This window comes from Lampetra planeri, chromosome 55 (genome assembly GCF_965212315.1).
Source record: "Lampetra planeri chromosome 55, kcLamPlan1.2.h2, whole genome shotgun sequence".
NCBI lineage: Eukaryota > Metazoa > Chordata > Hyperoartia > Petromyzontiformes > Petromyzontidae > Lampetra > Lampetra planeri.
The window spans coordinates 5,129,611-5,150,812 of record NC_136161.1 but is presented as its reverse complement, the minus strand read 5'-3'; the positions used below and the strand labels follow the sequence as shown (position 1 = coordinate 5,150,812).

General features: G+C 46.3%; 1 protein-coding gene across 2 annotated transcripts; it reads right to left on the bottom strand.

Moving 5' to 3' along the window:
* Window positions 1–1,987: 1,987 nt before the first annotated feature.
* LOC144735553 (tumor necrosis factor receptor superfamily member 3-like) lies at window positions 1,988–14,223 on the bottom strand. 2 transcript variants are annotated; one of them, XM_078617993.1, is made up of 10 exons: window positions 13,880–14,223; window positions 13,543–13,652; window positions 11,149–11,227; window positions 10,549–10,654; window positions 8,093–8,218; window positions 7,226–7,274; window positions 6,011–6,192; window positions 4,830–4,920; window positions 4,286–4,338; window positions 1,988–3,165 (listed from the first exon to the last, which is right to left on the bottom strand). In XM_078617993.1, exons 3-10 carry the CDS (start codon window positions 11,173–11,175, stop codon window positions 2,918–2,920), a joined length of 882 nt encoding a protein of 293 aa, XP_078474119.1. In that variant the 5' UTR covers window positions 11,176–11,227; window positions 13,543–13,652; window positions 13,880–14,223; the 3' UTR covers window positions 1,988–2,917. The 2 variants fall into 2 exon arrangements, with proteins under 2 accessions (XP_078474119.1, XP_078474120.1); XM_078617994.1 differs by having other exon boundaries at window positions 6,089–6,192.
* Window positions 14,224–21,202: the final 6,979 nt, after the last annotated feature.

The window sequence follows — 21,202 nt, the reverse complement described above, 5'->3', positions numbered from 1 at the left end:
ACCAGGTCAATGAAGCAGATATGTAGGTCTTGTTGGAATTCCCTACACCTCTGCTGTAGCAGACGCCCTTTCAGGAAACCGCATTGGGGCTCCGCAAGCCTCTCCTCAGCGTGCCTAGCAAGGCAATGTTGAATAATCCTTGCCAGGACCTTTCCCAGCACACTGAGGAGTAAGATGCCCCTGTAGTTGTTAAGTCTGTGCAGTCCCCCTTCTTAAAGAGGGGGACCACCAGGGCATCCTTCCAATCCTGCGAAACCCGTCCAGTGGCCCAGACTGTTGTTATGATGTCATGTAGGGCAGTCTGTGCACAAACGCCACCCTCCCTCAGCATTGGACCCGGCATGCATCCATGAAGTTGTGTGGATGCGCCGATGCTGGAACAGCGTGTTGGTAATTACAAGCCCATGGGCTGCACAAAAATATAGCAACCTCCTACCGTTGTTATTGAGCTGATCTAGCCCATGCCTTCCAATCACTCCAGACCATGTGCCAGCATCATGACCAACTCGGGCATTGAAGTCACCCAACAAGATGGCTCTATCCCGAGGGACCACTTTAGCCAACACCTGTGACAGGAGGTCATAGATGTCATCTGATTCATCGGCCTTGCCTGCATCCCTCCATGGATGTTCGTCTTTGGTGGGGGCATAAGTAACCACGACCTCCACTCCGCCTCCGGTTGATGGGAAGGCGAGCTAAAAGTAGCCTGGGGCTTACAGCTTCCCACATCTCACCGCCACGCTCCCACGTGTCCTTCATTATTTTGTTCAGAAGAAGAGCCACACCCTGTTGTTTGGTAGTCTTCTGCCCCGAGTAGAAGACTGTCCACCCCTCATGGTGGCAGGAGCCAGAGCCGGTCCACCGGACCTCCTGAATGCCACAGAGATCCAGGCGGTACTGGTCCAGCTCTCGACAGACAAGTGGCAGCCTCTCCTCCACAGTGAGCATTCGAACATTCCACGTGGCCACATGTAGTGTTTTTTTGTTGTTTCTGGAGGAGCCCCTAGAGTAAAGATTCAATCTCCTTGCTCTGCCAGATGGGGTTTGGCCAGGAGACGCCATAGACCCCTGTCCCCCTGGAGCCTACGGCACACACACACCCTCTGAAAATTCCCTGAAGCCTGCAATGTTCCTTGGTGTTACCAGTCTGTCATGCTGCTGCCTTCTGTTCCAAAACCTGGAAGGTGGAATCAGAGAGCCAGGGTTTTACGAACACGCTTTTAAAACTCTCTCATGAAGCCAGATGTATCAGTGTTAAGGCCTCATAACTGGCCTCAGGTATAATAATAGGGGTTTTCCCCTTTTTTCTGGCAACAAAACTTAAACATTCTTACGAGGAATCATGTGTGCATTAACTAAAACACTTTTGGCCAAAACCGAAGCCGAAAGTGGAACTTTACTTTCGACCGAGACCAAAATAGAAAGGTATATAACCAAAGTTACCGAACACGAGATATATGATATACTAGCTTTACTACCCGGCTTCGCCCGGGACTTGGATTCACCACGGCCAGCCGCCATTGTCTCCCCAGTGGCGATGTTGACACACCACACCACTTACTCGTTTGAGGCTGAGTCGACCTAGGGGAGGCCTAGGATCGGTTCAAATAGTCTTCACCGGCCGTGAGCAGGAATCGAACTCGGGTCGCCGGGTTCGTAGCGCAGCGCGCTAACCACTACACTACCGCTCCCCCCACACACACGCACACGCGCGCGCGTCCATAGGTATACATACACGCGGTTGCAGCAGACAGACAACTTTCAGGGTGTGTACGGCAGTGAACGACTCAAATAATAAACCAATGCTGCGCGAAGAACGCCTTAGACCTGCAACACATTTGTATTTCACTTTACCCGCGATCAACAGGCACACTCCGTTACGCTTAAAACATGCTTCAAATCGCTTTAAACTATTTTCATTGTAGTGCGTGTTTAATGTGGCGCTGCACTCTAAAGTTGTAAGAGAAAACATTTCTTAAAAAGTATATTTCATTAAGTAGAACGTGTTGTATATATTTATTTAAAGTTGCGCATTTTGTTTGTGACGTCACATTTCTCAAAACCGCCCCACCCCCCCCATCGTCACACATCGTCATAAATATCTGACCCCCCCCCCCCCCCTAGGTGCGTGACGTCATTTATTGACGGCCCCAGACTATAGTTGCGGCTGTAACCTCGCTCGCAAGCTGCTGCTGACGTGTGTGTATGCAGCCTATCGCATAGGATTGCCTAGCACGGCTGACCGGCTGATAGACTTAGCACTAGCGTTATATTCTAAAAATAGATCTTCGGTTGACGACCGAAAGTCAATATCAGTTTCGGCCGAAACCGAAACTAGACCGAAAGTAAAAAATTGACTTTTGGCCGAAACCGAAAGTTAAAAAGTTGACTTTCGACCGAAACCGAAAGTATGTCAAAGTGGCCATTTGCCAACTTTCGGCGCCGAAACCGAAACCGAATTTCCGTCGGCCTCTAGGTCAAAATACAAACAAAAATACACTCTGATAATATATGCATTGTCCTTGAAACTGATTGGTCCACACCAGAGACGGCTTTCTTTTGAGCCTCGTCTCCATTGGTGCTAGACCAGAGGACGCCAAAAACGCGTACAGCTCAAAGTAATGAGGGCTCGGGGTGAGCATCTACATCATTAGACCTCCTTTGCCAGTACCAAAATATAATAATAGGGATTTTTTAATGCACACATGATTCCTTGTAAAAAGGTTTCAGTTTTGTTGCCAGAAAAAAGGGGAAAACCCGTACTATTATATTTTGGTACTGGCAAAAGAGGTATAATGATGGCCTCAAGTATTGAGGCCTTTATAAAGACGAGGAGGGGTCTGACAACAGGGCTGATATCCGTTTGTCTCTGATTCCTTTCCACTGCACACACGCTCACATGACGATGTATTCGATGTTATCTCAAGCATTCAGATTCAGCATTGACTGTTGTTCGTTTGGGCGTTGCAGGGTTGGAAATATTATCCATTGAACTAGAGCCGCTCGGAGGGGCATCCTTTTGTTGAACGGAAGGACGACGGCAAGGCAGCACCATCAGCACCATCAGCACCATCGGCACCATCAGCACAGCAAACCCGAGGAGGATGCACTCTGCTACTACAGCTGTCGCTGCATAAGCTTGGCCATTTGCAGATACATCTGGGCCTGGTTAACAACAACACACACACATTGATTAAGAACACCCGGAGAAGTGTCGATGAAGAACATATTCATCATCCTTAATTTAGGAGCTTTCGTGACTGCAGGAATTATTCTTTGGTTCTTTTCGGTTAAGTCACGTCTAAAAATAAATAATAAATTAAAATAACATATTACGACGTTTCGATTGCAACACAAGCAATCATCATCAGGTATAAAAGAAATAGCAACAAAAAATCTAACTAGAAAACTATAGACAGACATACAAGCAGACAGACATCACAACGGCACACAGAGAGAGGACACACATCGGCACAAAGAGAGGGGTTGTCTCTATGACGGTCCCTTAAATATAGAGAGGGGGGGCGAGAACGGAGAGAGGGAGGGGGCAGAGAGAATTAGCATATCAATGAGTGTACGCCAACGTACTGCTGCTGCTGCAAGTAAGATGACAATGTGGAACGCGCACGCAAAATTGAAAACTAGGAGACAGGCACACGAAAATTAAATAACCCAGCAAAATATCGAAATGTGATGTTGTATTACATCACATTTCGATATTTTGCTGGGTTATTTAATTGTGATGTTGTATTACATCACATTTCGATATTTTGCTGGGTTATTTAATTGTGATGTTGTATTACATCACATTTCGATATTTTGCTGGGTTATTTAATTTTCGTGTGCCTGTCTCCTAGTTTTCAATTTTGCGTGCGCTTTCCACATTGTCATCTTACTTGCAGCAGCAGCAGTACGTTGGCGTACACTCATTGATATGCTAATTCTCTCTGCCCCCTCCCTCTCTCCGTTCTCGCCCCCCCTCTCTATATTTAAGGGACCGTCATAGAGACAACCCCTCTCTTTGTGCCGATGTGTGTCCTCTCTCTGTGTGCCGTTGTGATGTCTGTCTGCTTGTATGTCTGTATATAGTTTTCTAGTTAGATTTTTTGTTGCTATTTCTTTTATACCTGATGATGATTGCTTGTGTTGCAATCGAAACGTCGTAATATGTTATTTTAATTTATTATTTTATTTTTAGACGTGACTTAACCGAAAAGAACCAAAGAATATTCATCATCCCTTGTTGTTTGTAAACCACTGCCGTGTGCACGTAGAATCATCATACCGCTGCAGACGGCGTCGCTGGCGTTCGTACACGGAGACTGCTCTCGTTCACAGCTTCACAAAGACACGAACACACGCGCACGGCCAACAGTTTCAGAAGATGCAGATGTGTACGACAATTTACCGTCACCATTAGGTGGCGAATTTGGATCTTCGCTGCACTCTGGCCACATGGAGTGATAACGACTTGCGCAGAGATGGGGCAACCCCCAGCTAAGTTTTTTTTTATATATAGGGGCTGCCCCGTTCTAACCGTAGTCACTTCTGAAAAATAAGTTAATACCTCAGTAGGCTTTGCCTGGTAGGATGGGGACGGTTCAGTTTTTTTGGTGATTTGTTTGCCTTTCCTGTACTTTGCACTCCTGTCGTGGTTTTGTAGCTGTTTGTTTGCTGTAACGCTCTTACCACGTGTCCCCGTCTGGACATCTGTGAAAAAATAGCTTCTTGACTCATCGGATCCCTCCTCCGGTGTAAATAAAAAATAAAACATATTCTGAGTACGGGGAAAACGGGAGATGTCGCGAAGGGTTCTGCACTGGACCCACCGTGTGCAGTTTCGGCAGCGGGACCCGGACTGGTCACTGAACGTGCCTGGAGGACAGTCGGTGCACTTGGTGAGGAAATCCGTATAGGAACCTGCAGGGTGGGTAGAGAGGGGGAACGGGGATCAACTCGCATGCTCATCCATTTGAGTTCATAAAACGAGAGGCGCTGCTTTGTGAGAACTTCTACATCGATGGTCTTGTGCACATTAAAAGGAAGTCCACACGAGCCAGTCCTGGAAAGGGAACTGTTTTTGTTCCGTTCGACATCCACACTGAACTCTCGCGTGGCACGGACGCTCTGCGGTGTGACTTGAGCCTATTCAGCCCGGAGTTTCGATCCGCTGTGGTCAGTGTTAATCACGTGTGTGTGTGTGTGTTAACCACGTGTGTGTGTGTTAACCACGTGTGTGTTAACCACGTGTGTGTTAACCACGTGTGTGTTAACCACGTGTGTGTGTTAACCACGTGTGTGTGCGTGCTAACCAGGGGGCACGCCGAGCAGTGGGTGTCTCTTAGCCACGTATCAACAATGTGGGGGAACTGCAGCCCTGCAGTGAGTCCGAGAGCAAATGAGTTAATTTTGGCCGCCACAGTGGCGAGATGTTAACTACCTCGCCTGGTATGCAGGAGGTCATGGGATTGATCCCGAACCTGACGCCTGCTGTATATTTGGAGTTTGATGGTTCTCTCTCCCCGTGGTCGCGTGAAATTTTCTCCAGTTTTTCCCTCCACATTTAGAAGCATGCGTTTAAGAATATTTGGCTGATAAGCCAACTTCATTGGGTTATCATTTGTGGCCAGGACGCTTCTTAAATAGAGTTTCATAGATCAGTTGGCCTCACCCGGTAAAATAAAAATAAAATAATGAAAATAAAACATAATAAAATACAATTCTCACGACGTTTCGGCCACAACGCAAGCAGCCGTCCTCAGGTGAAAAACAGGTCTGTCGGCTGCTTGCGTTGAGGCCGAAACGTCGTGAGAATTGCATTTTATTATGTTTAATATTTATTCTTTTATTATTTCCCTTCTACGTGACTTTACCGAAAGAACCAAGAAGATGAATCCCTGCAGTCACGAAAGCTTAAAATCGAAAAATATAATTAGTTTATAGTTTAACAAAATTACGTTTCAGTTTTTCCTTGGAGGAGTATGTTCGAATGAGCGTGAGCCCTATTGACCTGGTACCGCATTCACGAGATGTTTTGGGTGCTTTGTTGGTGAACCGATGAGGACGATGATGCAGATTGGTATCTCACACTCGTTCAGCGCCTCCGTGCCGGCTGGGCAGTTTGGACAACACCAGAACAAGGTGCCATATGCGGACAATTTCGTCATCTTTTGGTCCTTCCCGCAGCCGCACCTATGGGGAGTAAACGAGATGCGTGCGACCAGGGGCCCTCAGTACCGATCGGCTCAAGCAGCCAGCCATCATTTGTCCCCGTTTCCAATGCCCTACGGGATTTACGCATCGGGGATTGCGGACATTTCCATGAGAGACAGTGAGGACCACGCTTAAGCCTTCCGAAACGATGAGGTTTTTGTTTTTGTTAAATACAAATTTCGTTTCAATGTTATCGAGGCGAGAACTCACACGAGGCCAGGGTAGAGCCTCAGGCTTCACCTCAAAGAAGCCTCACCACGGAACATATTTAGACTGAGGGCATCGCTAAGGTCACAGAGGTCATGGAGTTCTTATCTGAGAATCTCGCGGATTGGGAGCGCGGCAGCTCCTACAGCCTCGTCTCCCACCAATGGCATGCTGGAGTACAGTCGAATTCACTTTTGAGAAGAGTGTAAATTGCTTTATCCCCCATGTAGCCTTTCAACCAAGGCCGTAGCCATGGAGTCAACATTGGGGGGGGGACCAAATCTTCCAGGGGGTGTGGGGTCCCCCCCCCCTCTCCACAAAAAAATATCTAAATTTGAAAACTCATTTCCTGCCTAAAATATTTTAAAATTCACTAACGCATGGGATGGACTTTCTTTTATTTACAATAATGTCTAAGAGTGTATTGTATTACATTGCTCTGTTTTTTCGTTTTTACCTTTTCTTGTTTCATTGTATGTAATGTCAAGGATTAGGGATTAATAAAGTACAACCATAACCACAATCATATAAACAGAAATCTATTTCATAGCAATATATTGGGGGGACATTTTGAGCATATTTGAATATTGGGGGGGGGGGCACATCCCCCCCCATATTCACCCCAATATATATTATAATGAATGTAATTCTAATATATATTGGGGGGGATGTGTCTTGTTTTCAACACATGATTAGCGAGCACCTACGAAAGCTGGCACGACACACGATAGCTGCACACAAAAAACGCACTTTTCACACAAACACAAACATATTCACACCCAATCATTTATTATCCTACATGTACCTCGCATTGCGAGTCGGAATGCATTCCTCGATTTTCACCTGGTGACATTCTGCAAAAACGACACAAACAGGTAATGTTTTTTCGATTGTTTATTCTCTCGCTTCGTCGACATATGTGCGGCAGATGAACTTATATTCTGAGTTTAAGACCATGCTGATAAAATGTCAATTAGAGGTTTGCACTATCCACCGAGTGGACACAGCCAAAAGGAGCATATTGTCACCTGGACAGATGTGCCATTTGATTTAGATTCCTATCCAACTGATTTTGTTGACAATATGGACAAGGTGTTAGCGTTTGCAGAACACTGTGTCAGGAAAGGGCACACAATTGAATTTGATAACGTTATGGTCTGTGTAACATCCATTATAGTTAGTTTATCACGTAGGCTTTCGGGACCATTTATAGCTATTGGCAATGATTAAGGAAATCATTAACATTGAAAAAATAAAAAATAAATTTAACTGGGCCGAAAGTCGTCGACTGAGTATACTGCCTAGAAATGAATTTCATCTTATCACAATAATGATAACGAATCAAAACATCAATTAACTTTAGCCGTTCAAATTTGATAAATTGATTCGATTACAATGTAACAACGAAGTGTCTTTAATGAACCTTAATCGTTAAGTAATCCTCATGATGCTAATTTAAGTAATCTCACACTAAACAATGGGCAACTGAAATAAGTTATTGTTGTAGTGTTTAATATATTAAACTAGTGTAATTGCCCGTCATATGACGAGTTAATAACATTTTTATTGAACCAAAAATACTAAAATTTGAAGATTGTATTGAATTAATATCAATTAGTGTGGGACCTCATTTACGAAATTCTCTCCAACGTAAATGGACAGTGAAATTCACCTTGAATGCAGCGCGTGCAGTACGAGCACATGGGTTTGGTGTTGTACTCAGAGCTGTAGGATCCCCCAGGGCAGGGCTGGCACCGAGTCGGCGTGTCCACGGTGCACCAAGCGGATCTAAAGGATCCTGTCACCCAATCAAAAGACACGGACACTCGTCAAATTAAGTTTGTGATCGCCTTTGCCAGTTATCGTTACAGCTCGGTACAACGTGGTTGGTCACTCTCGATGATTGTTCGCACGAGTTTCAAGGTAGGGATACCCTTTTCACCGGAGCCTGCAGAGAAGTAGCTTAATTCTACGACCGCTTCAATGTCCAAAGCGTCAAAATGCAATCGCAACACAATTATCTGTAGAGGAATTAAAAGCAACTGCATTAGGGCCTCAACACAAAATTAAGGTGTCAGTTTTGTTGCCAGATAAAAGGGTAAAAAACCAATTATCATATTTTTTACGGGCAAATGAGGTTCCAATGGTGTAAACGCTTACCCCGAGCTCTCATACTCTGATGGTGCATTGTTTTTGAGTTGTGCGCCTTTTGGCGTTATCTGGTCCAACACCATGTGAGACTAGGCTCTAAGGAAAGCTGTCTCGGGTGTGGACCAATCAACTTCAAGGACAGTGCATACATTATCAGAGTTGTGTTTTTTGTTTGCATTATGAATGCAGGTATTGTGGTCAATGCAAACACGACTCCTTGTAAAAAAAGGTGTCAGTTTTGTTGCCAGATAAAAGGGCAAAAAAACAATTATCAATTAACATCTGGGTGCGTCTATGTTGATGTGTCGAGGTTGTATTTGTGTAATGACGACTTGACACACTTCTCTTGAGATGGCACTTTATTGAAGACACGTTCACTTGACATCAGGCGGAGATCCCACTGCAACAGCCCCGAGTCTCCCACGCATCTCCCCCTTATATATCAAAACGAGGCCACGCCCACATTCTAGATCATTCTCGCTGACTCTGGATGCTCCCTCTACCGGCAGAGTCCACCGTCCTCTTCCGTCACCTAACCACGCTACCTTCTCGAACATTCCCGTAGCCACCAGTCCCTTCGCACTCACAATCGATACACCTGTTATTACCTCCCGTGGCCACCAGTCCCTTCGCGCTCACAAGCAATACACCTGTCATTACCTCCCGTGTCCACTAGTGCACTCGTACTGTACACTGACTTCCCAGTCATTACCTACCGTGGCCACTAGTCCCCTCACACCGCATGCAGGCTCTATTTTCATTACACTTGTTTGAACAGGCAATGCCCCTGGGCCTTTTCTTTGGAGTCCACCGATTAGACTCGGACTAAGGACGCAAGAACACCACCGCGAAAGTTCCGGACCCAGAAACATGAACCCTGTGACTCCCGACAGACGATTATCGCTGTTTGCCCTAACGCAATGCGTCAAGTCGATGCGTTTAAGGAGCGAGATTAGCTGGCGACTGTAAACGTACACCTGGGTGCGTCACATCTGGCCCGTCACCTCTGGCTGCAAACATCGAGATTGGCCCCGCTGCCCTAGAGGCAAGGAATGCGAATGCCCAGCTAGGGTGGAGGGCATGAAAAAAAATTGTCGGCCAAGCTCAATAGTAGCAGACTTTAAGTCAAGATTTAGTAGTAGACAATATTAGGGGGCAGGGGGTCATGGCAATACATTGACCCATGAGAGATGTGCGAGTGAGAAACACTGTGGCAAAGCCCAGGATGAAACAGATTATGCTCTGAAACGGTTCCCCGTTGATGTTATGCAATGCCTATCTGGTCGGTAATATAGCCGTATGACAGTGTTGTTGTGCGTAACACTTTCAGAAGCAAAATAACTGTCGTCTGAGGGCACGAATATCTTCCCGATGAAGGAAAATTTAAACGAATGGGAGAAAGAAAATCTCCAAAATAGAGGACCCCAGATTAAAGTGTCTTGCGCGCTTTTTTATTGAGCCGCAGTTCGTCTGCAGAAGATTATTGTTCTTCACAAACCAACTTTCCTTCCCCCCCCCCAGCTAAAATATTTTGAAAGACAAAAGTGAGCTAATCAACAGGAGCAAGAGAGAAGAGGGAATCCCAGAGCAAAGATGATTCTGGAGGTAACATCCACACATTCTATTGATCTGCCTTACGTCTTGCGGAAGAGTGTTGTTCCACACACACCATTGTTATTTAAATCGTCTAGAAGAAGAATACAGCAACACTAATTGGGAGGAAGAGACACCGATGAAGAGGGGGAGTGTCAGAAGCACTGAGGTGTACAGGGCCGATGGGAGAGTTGTTAGATGGGATGTCATTCGTGAGGCCGTGACCGGGAAGTTTCTGGAACATGTGAGGGTTTAAATAAAATAATGACAAAATAAATCAATATTTTAAGTGTTTCAAGTCTGAGAGAGAGATGTACACCACAGTGAATGGTGGTGTAACGTCAATGTTTTGTTTTGTCTCTGTAATAATTTTGGGCCGCTCACCGGGAGGACACTTATTACAGCAGTGCCCATCCATTGGATATTGCGTGGAGGGATTGCAGAATCCATCCGATGCTTGCACGGCCCCCAAAGAGATGCTCAGCAGCACCTGGTGTGAGAGCACGCGTGGCACACAGACATGAACACACACAGCATCAGCATCTTTATATATCCCGGAGGAAATCCGATGAGCTGAGAAGCTCTTTCATTCCCCCCACCTGCCGATATTGACGTCGCTAACAAAGTTACAAATAGACCGAGGCAAATCCAATATTTTTTTTTTTACATTCGTTACTTCGGTGTGAATGTGGCATGGTGTGGCTGGCCGATGGTCGAGATTTTACTTTGAGTGGGAGAGAACAGCGGAAGGAAAGAACAAAAACGCTCGAGAGTACGTCCATCAACGTGGAGATGGAGCGATGAAATCAGCTCATGTTGGGGTATCACACGGATCATTGTTTTATCGTGTGACCCTGAAAGTTGTGGATTGATCACAGACGAAAATGGCGATTATGAAGACGACGACGTGAATGTGGTTGTCTCCTTTTGGCTGCCCCTTCGTCTCGACCTTCGGCTATATTCGGATGATGGTCGAATACTCACAGCACTGCGCAAGGCCAGCACCATCATCTGGACGGTAGCGGTAGTTCCTCGAGTTTACTTTTCTCAGTGTGCGATCAATCTAAAAAAAAACATATCAATGTTATTACACTGGAATCTTGATTGGTGTGTTTGCTGTGCTACGTGGTGGTTGGCAAAGGCCCCATTGCAGTAATATCCCAATGTTGTACCGTACTCATTGCTCACGCATCAATGTCGTCCACGTTTACCAGTGAGCATCAACACTCACGACCTGCACGCCGTGGGGAGGCCATCATTCAGGAGTTAAGGAGCTCGTAAAGCCCGGACTAAGCAGATTAATTTGCCTTCCTAATTGTTATTCTTGGTTCTTTCGGTAAAGTCACGTAGAAGGGAAATAATAAAATATTTTCCTTTTACTTCCCTTCTACGTGACTTTACTGAAAAAACCAAGAATATGAAACCCTGCAGTCACGAAAGCTTTAAATCAAAATTCTTAATTGTTGTTGTTTAATTATTAGACATTCAATTGCAATGTTATGGCGCTGACAACTCAAGCATTTTGCTGCACCCGCGATAACATCAGCTGTACTGTGTATGCGACCAATGCACTTTGATGTATTGAACAGGTGGAGCCCTGGTCTGCAAAACGAATAAATGCAATGCTCGATCGCTGCTCGATGACACAGACGATCGATTTGTGGATTGAAACGAGCCAATTTTTTGGCTGTTAGCCCGCCCATACACAACTATTGCCTTCCCTGGGCATGAGCATATTGCGCTCATCAGAAAATACAGTCGAGTTAAAGTTTTGCACCTACCGTGGAGCCATCCATTTAGCACGTACGCAAAAATCTGTCAAAACTTTACCCCTCTCCCTGTATGCACGCGTACTTTTTACACCCCCACCTGCATACGTACGCTTGACGCGCACCCCCCCCCCCCCCCCGAATCCTATAAAACGGCAGATATTGAATCCACGCAGAAACGATCAAAGATTAATAATATTAACGTGTTTAAGCAAACGGATTGTCCACCGCCAGACTATCCAACTAATTTGAAGGCCAATGTAGACACATTCTTATCGAGGCTTCACCCCCCCCCCCTCCTTTCCTGCGTACGTACATTGTCAGTAGGCCCCCCCATACGCAAGAGTACGCATTTTGGTTAACCCCCCCCCACCTCCTTCCTCCATGCGTACGTACTAAATGGATGGCCCCCATTCCTATGAAACGTATGTTGCGTGGCCTTGGGATTACAATACGTGCCAGGGGGGCATTCGCAAAGTGAAACCCATTACAAAGTCGATAGCTACTTCTCTTATTGTCAACTTGATTATTAATGGCTTGTTAATACTAAGCTATCAAGCGGTCGGCCCAGTGAGTGCTTATGAATTTAGCAACTTCAATTTAATTGAAGGTTAAGGCTAATATCAGTGGCGAGTGTTAACCGGAAGGGTCCTGGTAACCCACTTCACCAACCCGCATTGCGTGTGGTCAGGCATGGCATTAATCGCAGCAGTGGATTGAGAGTGTATCCGTATATTAGTCGTGCATTGACAATTGATTACTCAGTCTGTCAGATCGACCACTTCGTTCTTGTACATTTTCAGGCAGAAACATTTTTCTGGGAGGATCGGGTGTGGCGGTCACAGACGCCAGGATTCAGTTTTCTCCTCGCATCTAAAGAGCCTAGGTATCATACTTTTTTGTATTACCACGTGCAAAAACATAGTCAGGCCCTGCAATGTTTATATCAGGGCTTTACGCCAACATTCGTTATTACACACTTTTATTTAACTCACTGTCTGTTGTCGTATCCTCAAAAAATATTGTAACTCAATTTTTACCCACTTCCCAATGTGCTATCGACTGCAAACTTGGTATACTTATGTCATCCTGATGACAATACTATATTCTACTATTAAAAATGTAATATATATATATTTTAAACAATCTTTTTTATATGTTATGTTTCGGCTTGGGTCTAATTGTCCACGCTCAACTGACGTTGACTGTAAATCACCACGGTCCCTTACGTTGTGGCAAGCCTCGGGGCCACTTCCTGGAGTCGTAAAGTTCTGCCATTACTCGTATGGTACGTTTCATTAAAAAATAACGTGAAATCCACGTAGCTTGCCTTTACACCACTGAACTTGGCGCTCTAGTTCCCCTGTGTGGACTGGCCGCCCCTGCATTTAGTGTCCCATCAGCATAGTGGGTCTTGCTTGCACCAATGCCATATGGTGTAAAGGAAAGCTACGTGGATTTCACGTTATTTTTTAGTCGTGTCCCAGTGACATTTGCTGGCCTACCTTCAATCAACAGCATCAATTAATCAATTACTATACCACCAGTCCACCACCTGTCAAATAATAGTTCACACCTCACCGCGGTGGCGAGATGTTCACTCCCTCACCTGATTTATAGGAGGTCGTGGTATCGGTACAAACTCTGACGCCATCATTATATTTGGAGTTTCAATCTCTCTTTCCCCGCGGTCACACCGATTTGTCGGTCGGTCTTCGGCTGCACACAATGAATCAACATCACGCGTTTAGAGCATTTGTCTGCTGTGAGTGTCCACGCGATAAGCCACATCAATTGAACTATAGTTTGTGATAGCCAGGTCGCTTCTGCAGAAGAGTTCGACAGTTCAGTTGGGTCTTACCATGTCAAATAAGAAACAGTAAAGATACGTGTTTGGTCAAGTAGTTCAGTACTATAAAAGCACGGCAGTCAATGGTCGATCTTACCTTAGCAGGTATGCAAAACATTCTTGACTGTTCACCACTCGCATGCAGAGTCAGAAATGAATCACAAAGAAGCGGCGACGTCACCACGGTGCTTGTGCCAGACTAGGTGCACTTTGAGGCCACGTGAAGCGTCGAAAGCTCGCCGACAGGAGGTCACGCGACAGACACCAGGTGTTGTGAGTTGCATTGACTCAGAATATTGGCAGATTTACAACGCGTGGCTAACTACTGACTTACAACAATGATGTCGGGGCTAAGCTACGAGAGGACGTGTTGCAGCGCTTTACGAATCTTGCGAGTGTGCGGGGTTTTAGCCAAGTGCCTAAGCAACTGTAGGACCACATTAGCTCGTAGATGCTTTTATATAGAGACGTGTTGATGACGGGAACGGAAAAAGACATTCCGAGATCATTTGGAGCTGGTTCAAACTCGATCGGCACGTATGTTGTACATTCTGTCGCACCATGACCAAGAATGCGATTGTAGATGGTTATCTGAAGCAAAGCGGCATTGAGTGAAGGTCAGGTAGAGTAAGAGAGGCTTCGTGAGGGGGGGACAAGACTAAACTGGATGCATAGGTGGGGTGGGTGAGTAGGTGAGTGAGTGGGGTGGTTGAGTGCATAGGTGAATGAGTGGGTGACTGAGTAGGTGAGTGAGTAGGCGAGTGTGTGTATAAGGTGAGTGAGTAGGTGGGTGAGTGGGTGAGTGGATAGGTGAGTGGGTGGGTGAGTAGGTGAGTGGGTGGGTGAGTAGGTGAGTGGGTGGGTGCATAGGTCAGTGAGTGCGTGAGTGGATAACAGGGACGTGCGGTCAGGGGAGGCAGAGCCTCACCTGTCATACTCCAATGAAAAGAGCTGTTACGAAAAGTAAAAAACAATAAAATTAAGATTTTTACACTAATCTGTGTTGTCGTTTCTGTATGATTCTAATCATTTGGAATCGTACAGAAGTGAAGTTCCTCCTATCTTGATGCTGGTAGTGTACGTGGCTTCTTTTTCAATGGGGTGGGAAGTCGTAGAACTCTGCGATGGTCCTCTTCACATATATGGCCAAGACATATATCGGGTGGGAGTGGCTCGTTGTGAGGTTGTATCCGTGGATGTGGTAGCGGCCGGCATGTAGGAGACAACCAAGACGTGGGTTTCTTGAAGCGCCAGGACACCAATGTTACGTGGGTGTTCATTACGATCGCGAGATACTCCTTGCTCAGTGATCAGTTGGGGAGGATCCTTGTCCCAGGGCCTATCTGGCGCATAATTGGCCCTTGGGAGGCCCATTAGGGTAGCTTGTATTGTTGCTCTGGAGACGGGGAGATCGATGATCGGTGTTAGATCGCCACAGTGATGGCATTCGTCGTGATTTGTCGCTGAATAGAGTGGGCTGCGTGTCCTCCACTTTTTCTGTGACTTAAGCGACCGACTAGGAACGTATGACGTCAGCGATGCTTGGGCACCACAGTGGCGTGATGTTAACTCCCTCGCCTGATATGCATGGCGTCCGTGTCGGTGATCGAACCCACGACCTCCTGCATACCAAGCGAGGGAGTTAACATCTCGCCACCGTGGCGCCCAGTGGCCTACAAGGCACTCAGTGGGTTCGCCTCGCGATATCTGCAGGAGCCGGTCCGTGTTTACTCCCCAACGTGGTCCCTGAGATATTCAGGGACCTCGAGATCATCAGGTCGCCCTCTTCTAAGGAATCCGAGGTCAAGGTTGCAGAACGAACATATTATGAAGGTCGCGCTCATTATGCACACAAAGTGCTCGCCACATATGAACCACAATACGTCCTTGCTGATCTCGTCAAGGAGGATAAACCATCATCACGCAAACTCCGGTCATCATCCTCACAGCTTTGTCTCAGCCACCGCACAAATACGTCAGTCACCGCATTGCGTGCTTTCAGATGCACTTCTGCAGCCGTCCAGAACGCTATTGTTTCCTGATATTAGGAAGCCACTGGAGCAATGCACTTTTAAATATAGATTAACAAAATAATGTATTTAAAACTGCTTCTTGTTGTTGTTTAGTTTGTTGTCCTCCCCCCGCATCTTCGATTAACACGGTTGGCTGCGTATGGTGCGAAAGAAGTTCAACAAACATACATGCAAGGCTCTGTTCTTGGGGTGAGCTGCAGCACTGCAAAGCGCCCAGACTGTGTAACAATAGTTTTCCTTTTCCAATAAGACAATTAGAGTTGTTATCTATATCTTAACCTGTCTTGGAAGCTCGCCTCTTAAAACTGTCCTTTAGCCCCCTGTTGCTGGCCGTTTACCCTGCAGGTTCTGTTTATCTCCTGGTTTTCTATACGCAGCACGCATTGGGGATTGGGATTTATGGATGAAATGCACCACTTTACAAATGTCAATGATAATTATATTATTATTATCATGTAGAGCTGTATATGTTGGAAGCAAGGCATTGGAATCAATCGTGAACTGAACGCCAATGGAAGTGCTGCAAATACAGCTTGGGTGAGATTTTCATATTTCTTCGTTCTTGTTATAGACTCTGGCAGCATGTAGAGTGCTGCACTAGTATCTGTTGTTGTAATTGAGAAATAAATACCAATGGATTATATAGCTGAGAAGGCATTGGGGACCGTCCATAAATGACGTCACGCGATTTAGGACGATTTTTGACCCCCCCCCCCCCCCCCTCGTCACATGGCGTCACAAAAAGTCAGACCCCCCTTCAAATATGACGACACAAAGCTCTGCCCCCCCCCCCAAATCATTTCCATTTTGAAAATAAAACATGCTTCAAATCGCTTTAAACTATTGCCATTGTAGTGCGTATTTAATAATGGCGCTGCACTTTGATGTTGTAGGAGTGTTGTTATAACAATTAGTGTTGTTATAACAATTCTGTATTTATTTAAAGTTGCGCATTTTGATGTGACGTCACATTTCTCAAACACCCCCCCCCCCCCTCGTCACACATCGTGACAAATGTCTGACACCCCCCCCCCCCCCCACCTAGGTGCGTGACGTCATTTATGGACGGCCCCTTGGGTATTGAATAGAACTGGCGACCTCTGGGATGCAAACTGCAGCGTGTTACAAAGAATCGCAGTAACTCTTACCGGGAATAATAATAACACAGGAGTTGTGTTAAGATGTTCAAACACCAAATGGCCACCTCTTATTGCAAGGCTTCATCAGGTCCGCATTAACCACGCATCATGCTTGTGGTATAATGGACGCATTGCACTTGAAACTGATTGGCCTACATCACAGCAGAGACGGCCTCCTTTATGGCCTCATCTCACCGGTAGCAATCGAGCAAATAACGTGAAAAGGCGAACAGTAGATGGGCAATGCAAGCAAACAAACAATGCTATGATGCTGTATGCATTGTCCTTGAAACTTGATGGTTCGACACCACAGCCTCCTTCATCATGTCCTTGTCTCACCCGGTGTCAGACTCAAGAGAACAACGCCAAAAGTCGAACAGCACAAAATGGCGACGCGGATTTGTAATGACGCCGACCCACGTCACGGCTTGGAGCCTTTGATTGGACGCAGCACCAACACTAGGGCGGGGCTTCGTTCGTGATGCTCGTAGCTCGTCCTCTACCCGAACGTCCACTCCCCTTGAGCTGATTAACACACGGCCTATGCGGAGGGTGGTGGTGGGGGGGATGCGTGACGTCAGCAGCCACACTGCGTGACGCTGCCGCATGCGCGTGACATGACAGATGTGACGTCACCGCTCACTTGTCGTGCAAAATATACGCATTATTGGGCCCTCCCCCTCCCCACAAAAAATACAAAGTCTATTTTTTTACTTTTGTGCATTGTGTACAGTCTGCAAACTACCCACATGCCAAATTTCAAGTTTCGGGAAGTACGCTAAACATTTTGAACAGACACACATGATCACAAATGTCCCTTTTATATACAGTATATTGATGAGCTCCCCTTCTCGAACATCCGCTCACCCCACTCTCTTCGTCCAATCCTCATCGTCCTGCACCAATGGTTCTCAACCGTCGTCTCAACCCTCCACCTGTCTCCCGACTTTTTTACGTTCATTTTCTCTCCTCCTATCCCTTTGAACCTTGCCTTCCGACGAATCGCGATGGTAGCCTCGGTCTATTTCCTGGAAGTCTGTTGGTTGGCTTCGGGTGAGTGATCTGAAATGTGGGTCACTGCACATTTATAGCTCGGGTTGAGCAAAACAACAACAAAAAACCCATTGCACCACGACAGCATTGCAAACACAGTCGAGGTAAGGGGTTAATAACGTTGTTGTTGTTGTTTTCCTCCCCCCGCACATCATTGCGGGACGAGACATCACGCCTGTGAAATCCCCCTCGGGAAATTGTGCAGCTTGCGATGCTCAAACAGTCTTGCTTCAAATATTATTTGTTTGGTGTCGGTGTTGCGAAGAGACGGGCACACAGGTGAACTGTGCGTGGCTACATTGAAGTCCCTTGTCCATAGAAGCGATCTGTCGGGATACAAACACAAAAGTATTTTATCAGGCTATATCCACTGCTGGCATTAGTTACCTAGTGTGTACAATGAGTCGTGTGCCATCTTTGAGACTTCGCCAAACGTCATCGGGCAGAGTAGGTGCAGGAAGTCAGAATAAAATGATTTACCCAGTCAGCTGAGCAGGTGAGCTAAATTTAGCAAGTCAGCTGAGCTAAGGGATCAGCTGAGCTAAGGAATCAGCTGAGCTGACTAAGCATGCGAGCTTTATTTAGCACGTCAGCTGAATTTAGCACGTCAGCTGAACTGAGCAATTCAGCTGAACTTAGCAATTCAGCTGAGCTGAACAAGTCAGATGAATTCACCAAGTCAGCTGAATTCACCAAGTCAGCTGAATTATAGTTTCACGCAGCTGTATTAATGGGGTACACCACAGTTAGCCAGCCGAATTAAGGACGTTGTGACCCTCTTCTTGGTTCTTTCGCGTAAAGTCACGTAGAAGGGAAATAATAAAATAATAAAAATAAAACATAATAAAACAATTCTCACGACGTTTCGGCCACAACGCAAACAGCCGTCCTCAGGTGAAGAACAGGTCTATCGGGAAGACAGCGTCTGAATGAAACACCACCAGGCTTGGAGCGTATATTTAAGCTGGGTTGGAGGGGGAAGAGCGCCTTGACAAAAGAATTTGCATATCAAGAGGAATTTAGCATATTTATGGGAAATGCAGATATGGGATTAGTACTACTTGTGAAATGCGTAGGAGGTGGGCGGGGGGTTTCAAAGTCATATTATGCCCGTACATTATGCAGAATTAGCAGCATCAAAGGGAGGGGATAGGGGTAGCATTAATAAAGGGAAGGAATGTTAATAGTATGTAGAAGTTGTGACCCTTAGTTGAAGAGTCGGACAATAACAAATTACTCCCTACTCAGGATGGCTCTCTACATAGAGACCTCTGTCGAGTGGAGGATCTTCCGCCAGCATTGTTGTGAGCAAGCAATTGCAAGGCTGAGCCTTTATATTTTTTACTTCTTTCTTCGTTCTTTTTTCTTTAATTATTTTTCTTTCATTATTTATTCATGAGGACCCTCGGCGATCCACAGAGACTCATAGAGACGCATGTGGCCCCCATGGGAACCTATGCGAACCCATTGAGACCCATTGTGGGCCAATGCAGACCGAGTGCGTATTTTATTTGTAGAGATACTGAGGAAGGAGGCATTTTTTTCACTTGACTTTCTAGAAAATTATATGTGGTGGTCACGAGGGTGCCGCTAAATATCATCGGTAAGGTTACTTACAGTTACATAGGGTGACTCTCTCTGACTGCTCTTCCCGTGTGACCTACAGCGGGTCCGGTATGGGGCGCCACGGTGGCTAGGATATTCTTTACTACCTCGTCTGGTATACAGGAGGATCGTGGGTTTGATCCAGACCCTGACGACGTCTGCTTCAGTATATATGGACTTTGCATGTTTCTTTCTCTCCCCATGCTCGCGTGGAATTTTTCTCCGGGTCCTCCGTTTTTTCTCTCTCCAAATTTAGAAACGTGGGTTTCGAGTATTTGGCTGCTATAAATGTCCACGTGCTAAGCCAAGGATGGAGCTTGCTTGAGATAACGTTTACTCACAGCCGGCTCCTTGGCTCGTGTCGCAACATCAGTTCATTTTATGTATTTATTAGGCATACCCTGTGAGCTATGCGGCTCTTGATTCGGGTGCAATCGCAGCAAACAAAAACATGAACAAGAAACATCTTAAAGTGGCTACTATCATACTTGAATGCCGCCCATAAACGAGCCCCTATTTTGCACACAGAACCGGTTTAAGGAGGGCCACGCTAACCATGAACCAAAAAAAATCGCTTCTCTCTACAGCCACGAGACAGGCAGGTGTATTGTGGAGGCGATTACGATACGAGCCCAGGGAGGCATTAGCGAACTGAAAACCCCATCACTAAGTCAACAGCGACTTCTCTTATTTTGAACTGGGTCGGCCCAGTGGAGTGGTCATGAATTCAGCGACCTGAGTTCTATTTAAGGTCACGGCTAACATCGGTGGCGAGAGCGATAACTGAACGGGTCCTGGTAACCCCCTTCACCAAACCGCACTGGGCATGGTCAGGCAATGTGGTGAATTGAGAATGTAGCCGTATAATAATCGTTTATTGACAATTGATGACTCGATCTATCAGATCGCCTGCTTCGTTCCCGTCCGTACTGTCTTCAACCACCACACCTGCAGGTCACGAAACTTATTTTATACTTTTTGGTTCTTTCGGAAAAGTCACGTAGGTATCTAAATAACCAAAGAGTATGGATTCCTGTAGTCACGAAAGCTTGAAATCAAGATTGAAACTAATTTTGTCACACTGCTCGAATTTGGAATTCCTAAAGTCTCTTATCGCAGTTTCCGAAAACCTTGCCGGTTGTTGCTGGCCACCTGGCGTAAGGTGCAGCCCTGCAATTGCTTGGCTCACGCCACCGTTGGCAGAAGAGCGTCAACTGGAGGAAGAGGGGAGAGGGAATTCTGGTCTCCACTTGCACGCTGGCCAGGCGACTTGGAACACTGTGGTGGTGTTCCCGTGTCCTACCACCACCACCACCCGTGTACCACCACCACCACTACCCGTGCACTATTACCACTGTTCGTGTACCACCACGACCACCACCCGTGTACCACCACCACCACCTGTGTACCACCACCACCACCTGTGTACCACCACTGCCACCCATGTATCACCATCACCCGTGTACTACCTCCACCAGTGTACCACCACCACCCTTGTACCACCACGACCACAATCCATATACCGTCACCACCCTGCTGCGTAGACAGAAGCGGGTGGGGATGGGGAGAGCGGAGGATTGTGGGGGATGA

Coding starts and splice junctions, on each gene's coding strand:
- LOC144735553 (XM_078617993.1), bottom strand. CDS start 11,175: ATGATGGTGCTGGCCTTGCGCAGTGCT. Junction 8,219..10,548: donor CTGTAATAAGTGTCCTCCCG/GTGAGCGGCCCA, acceptor ATTGGGTGACAG/GATCCTTTAGATCCGCTTGG. Junction 7,275..8,092: donor CTGCACGCGCTGCATTCAAG/GTGAATTTCACT, acceptor TCGTTTTTGCAG/AATGTCACCAGGTGAAAATC.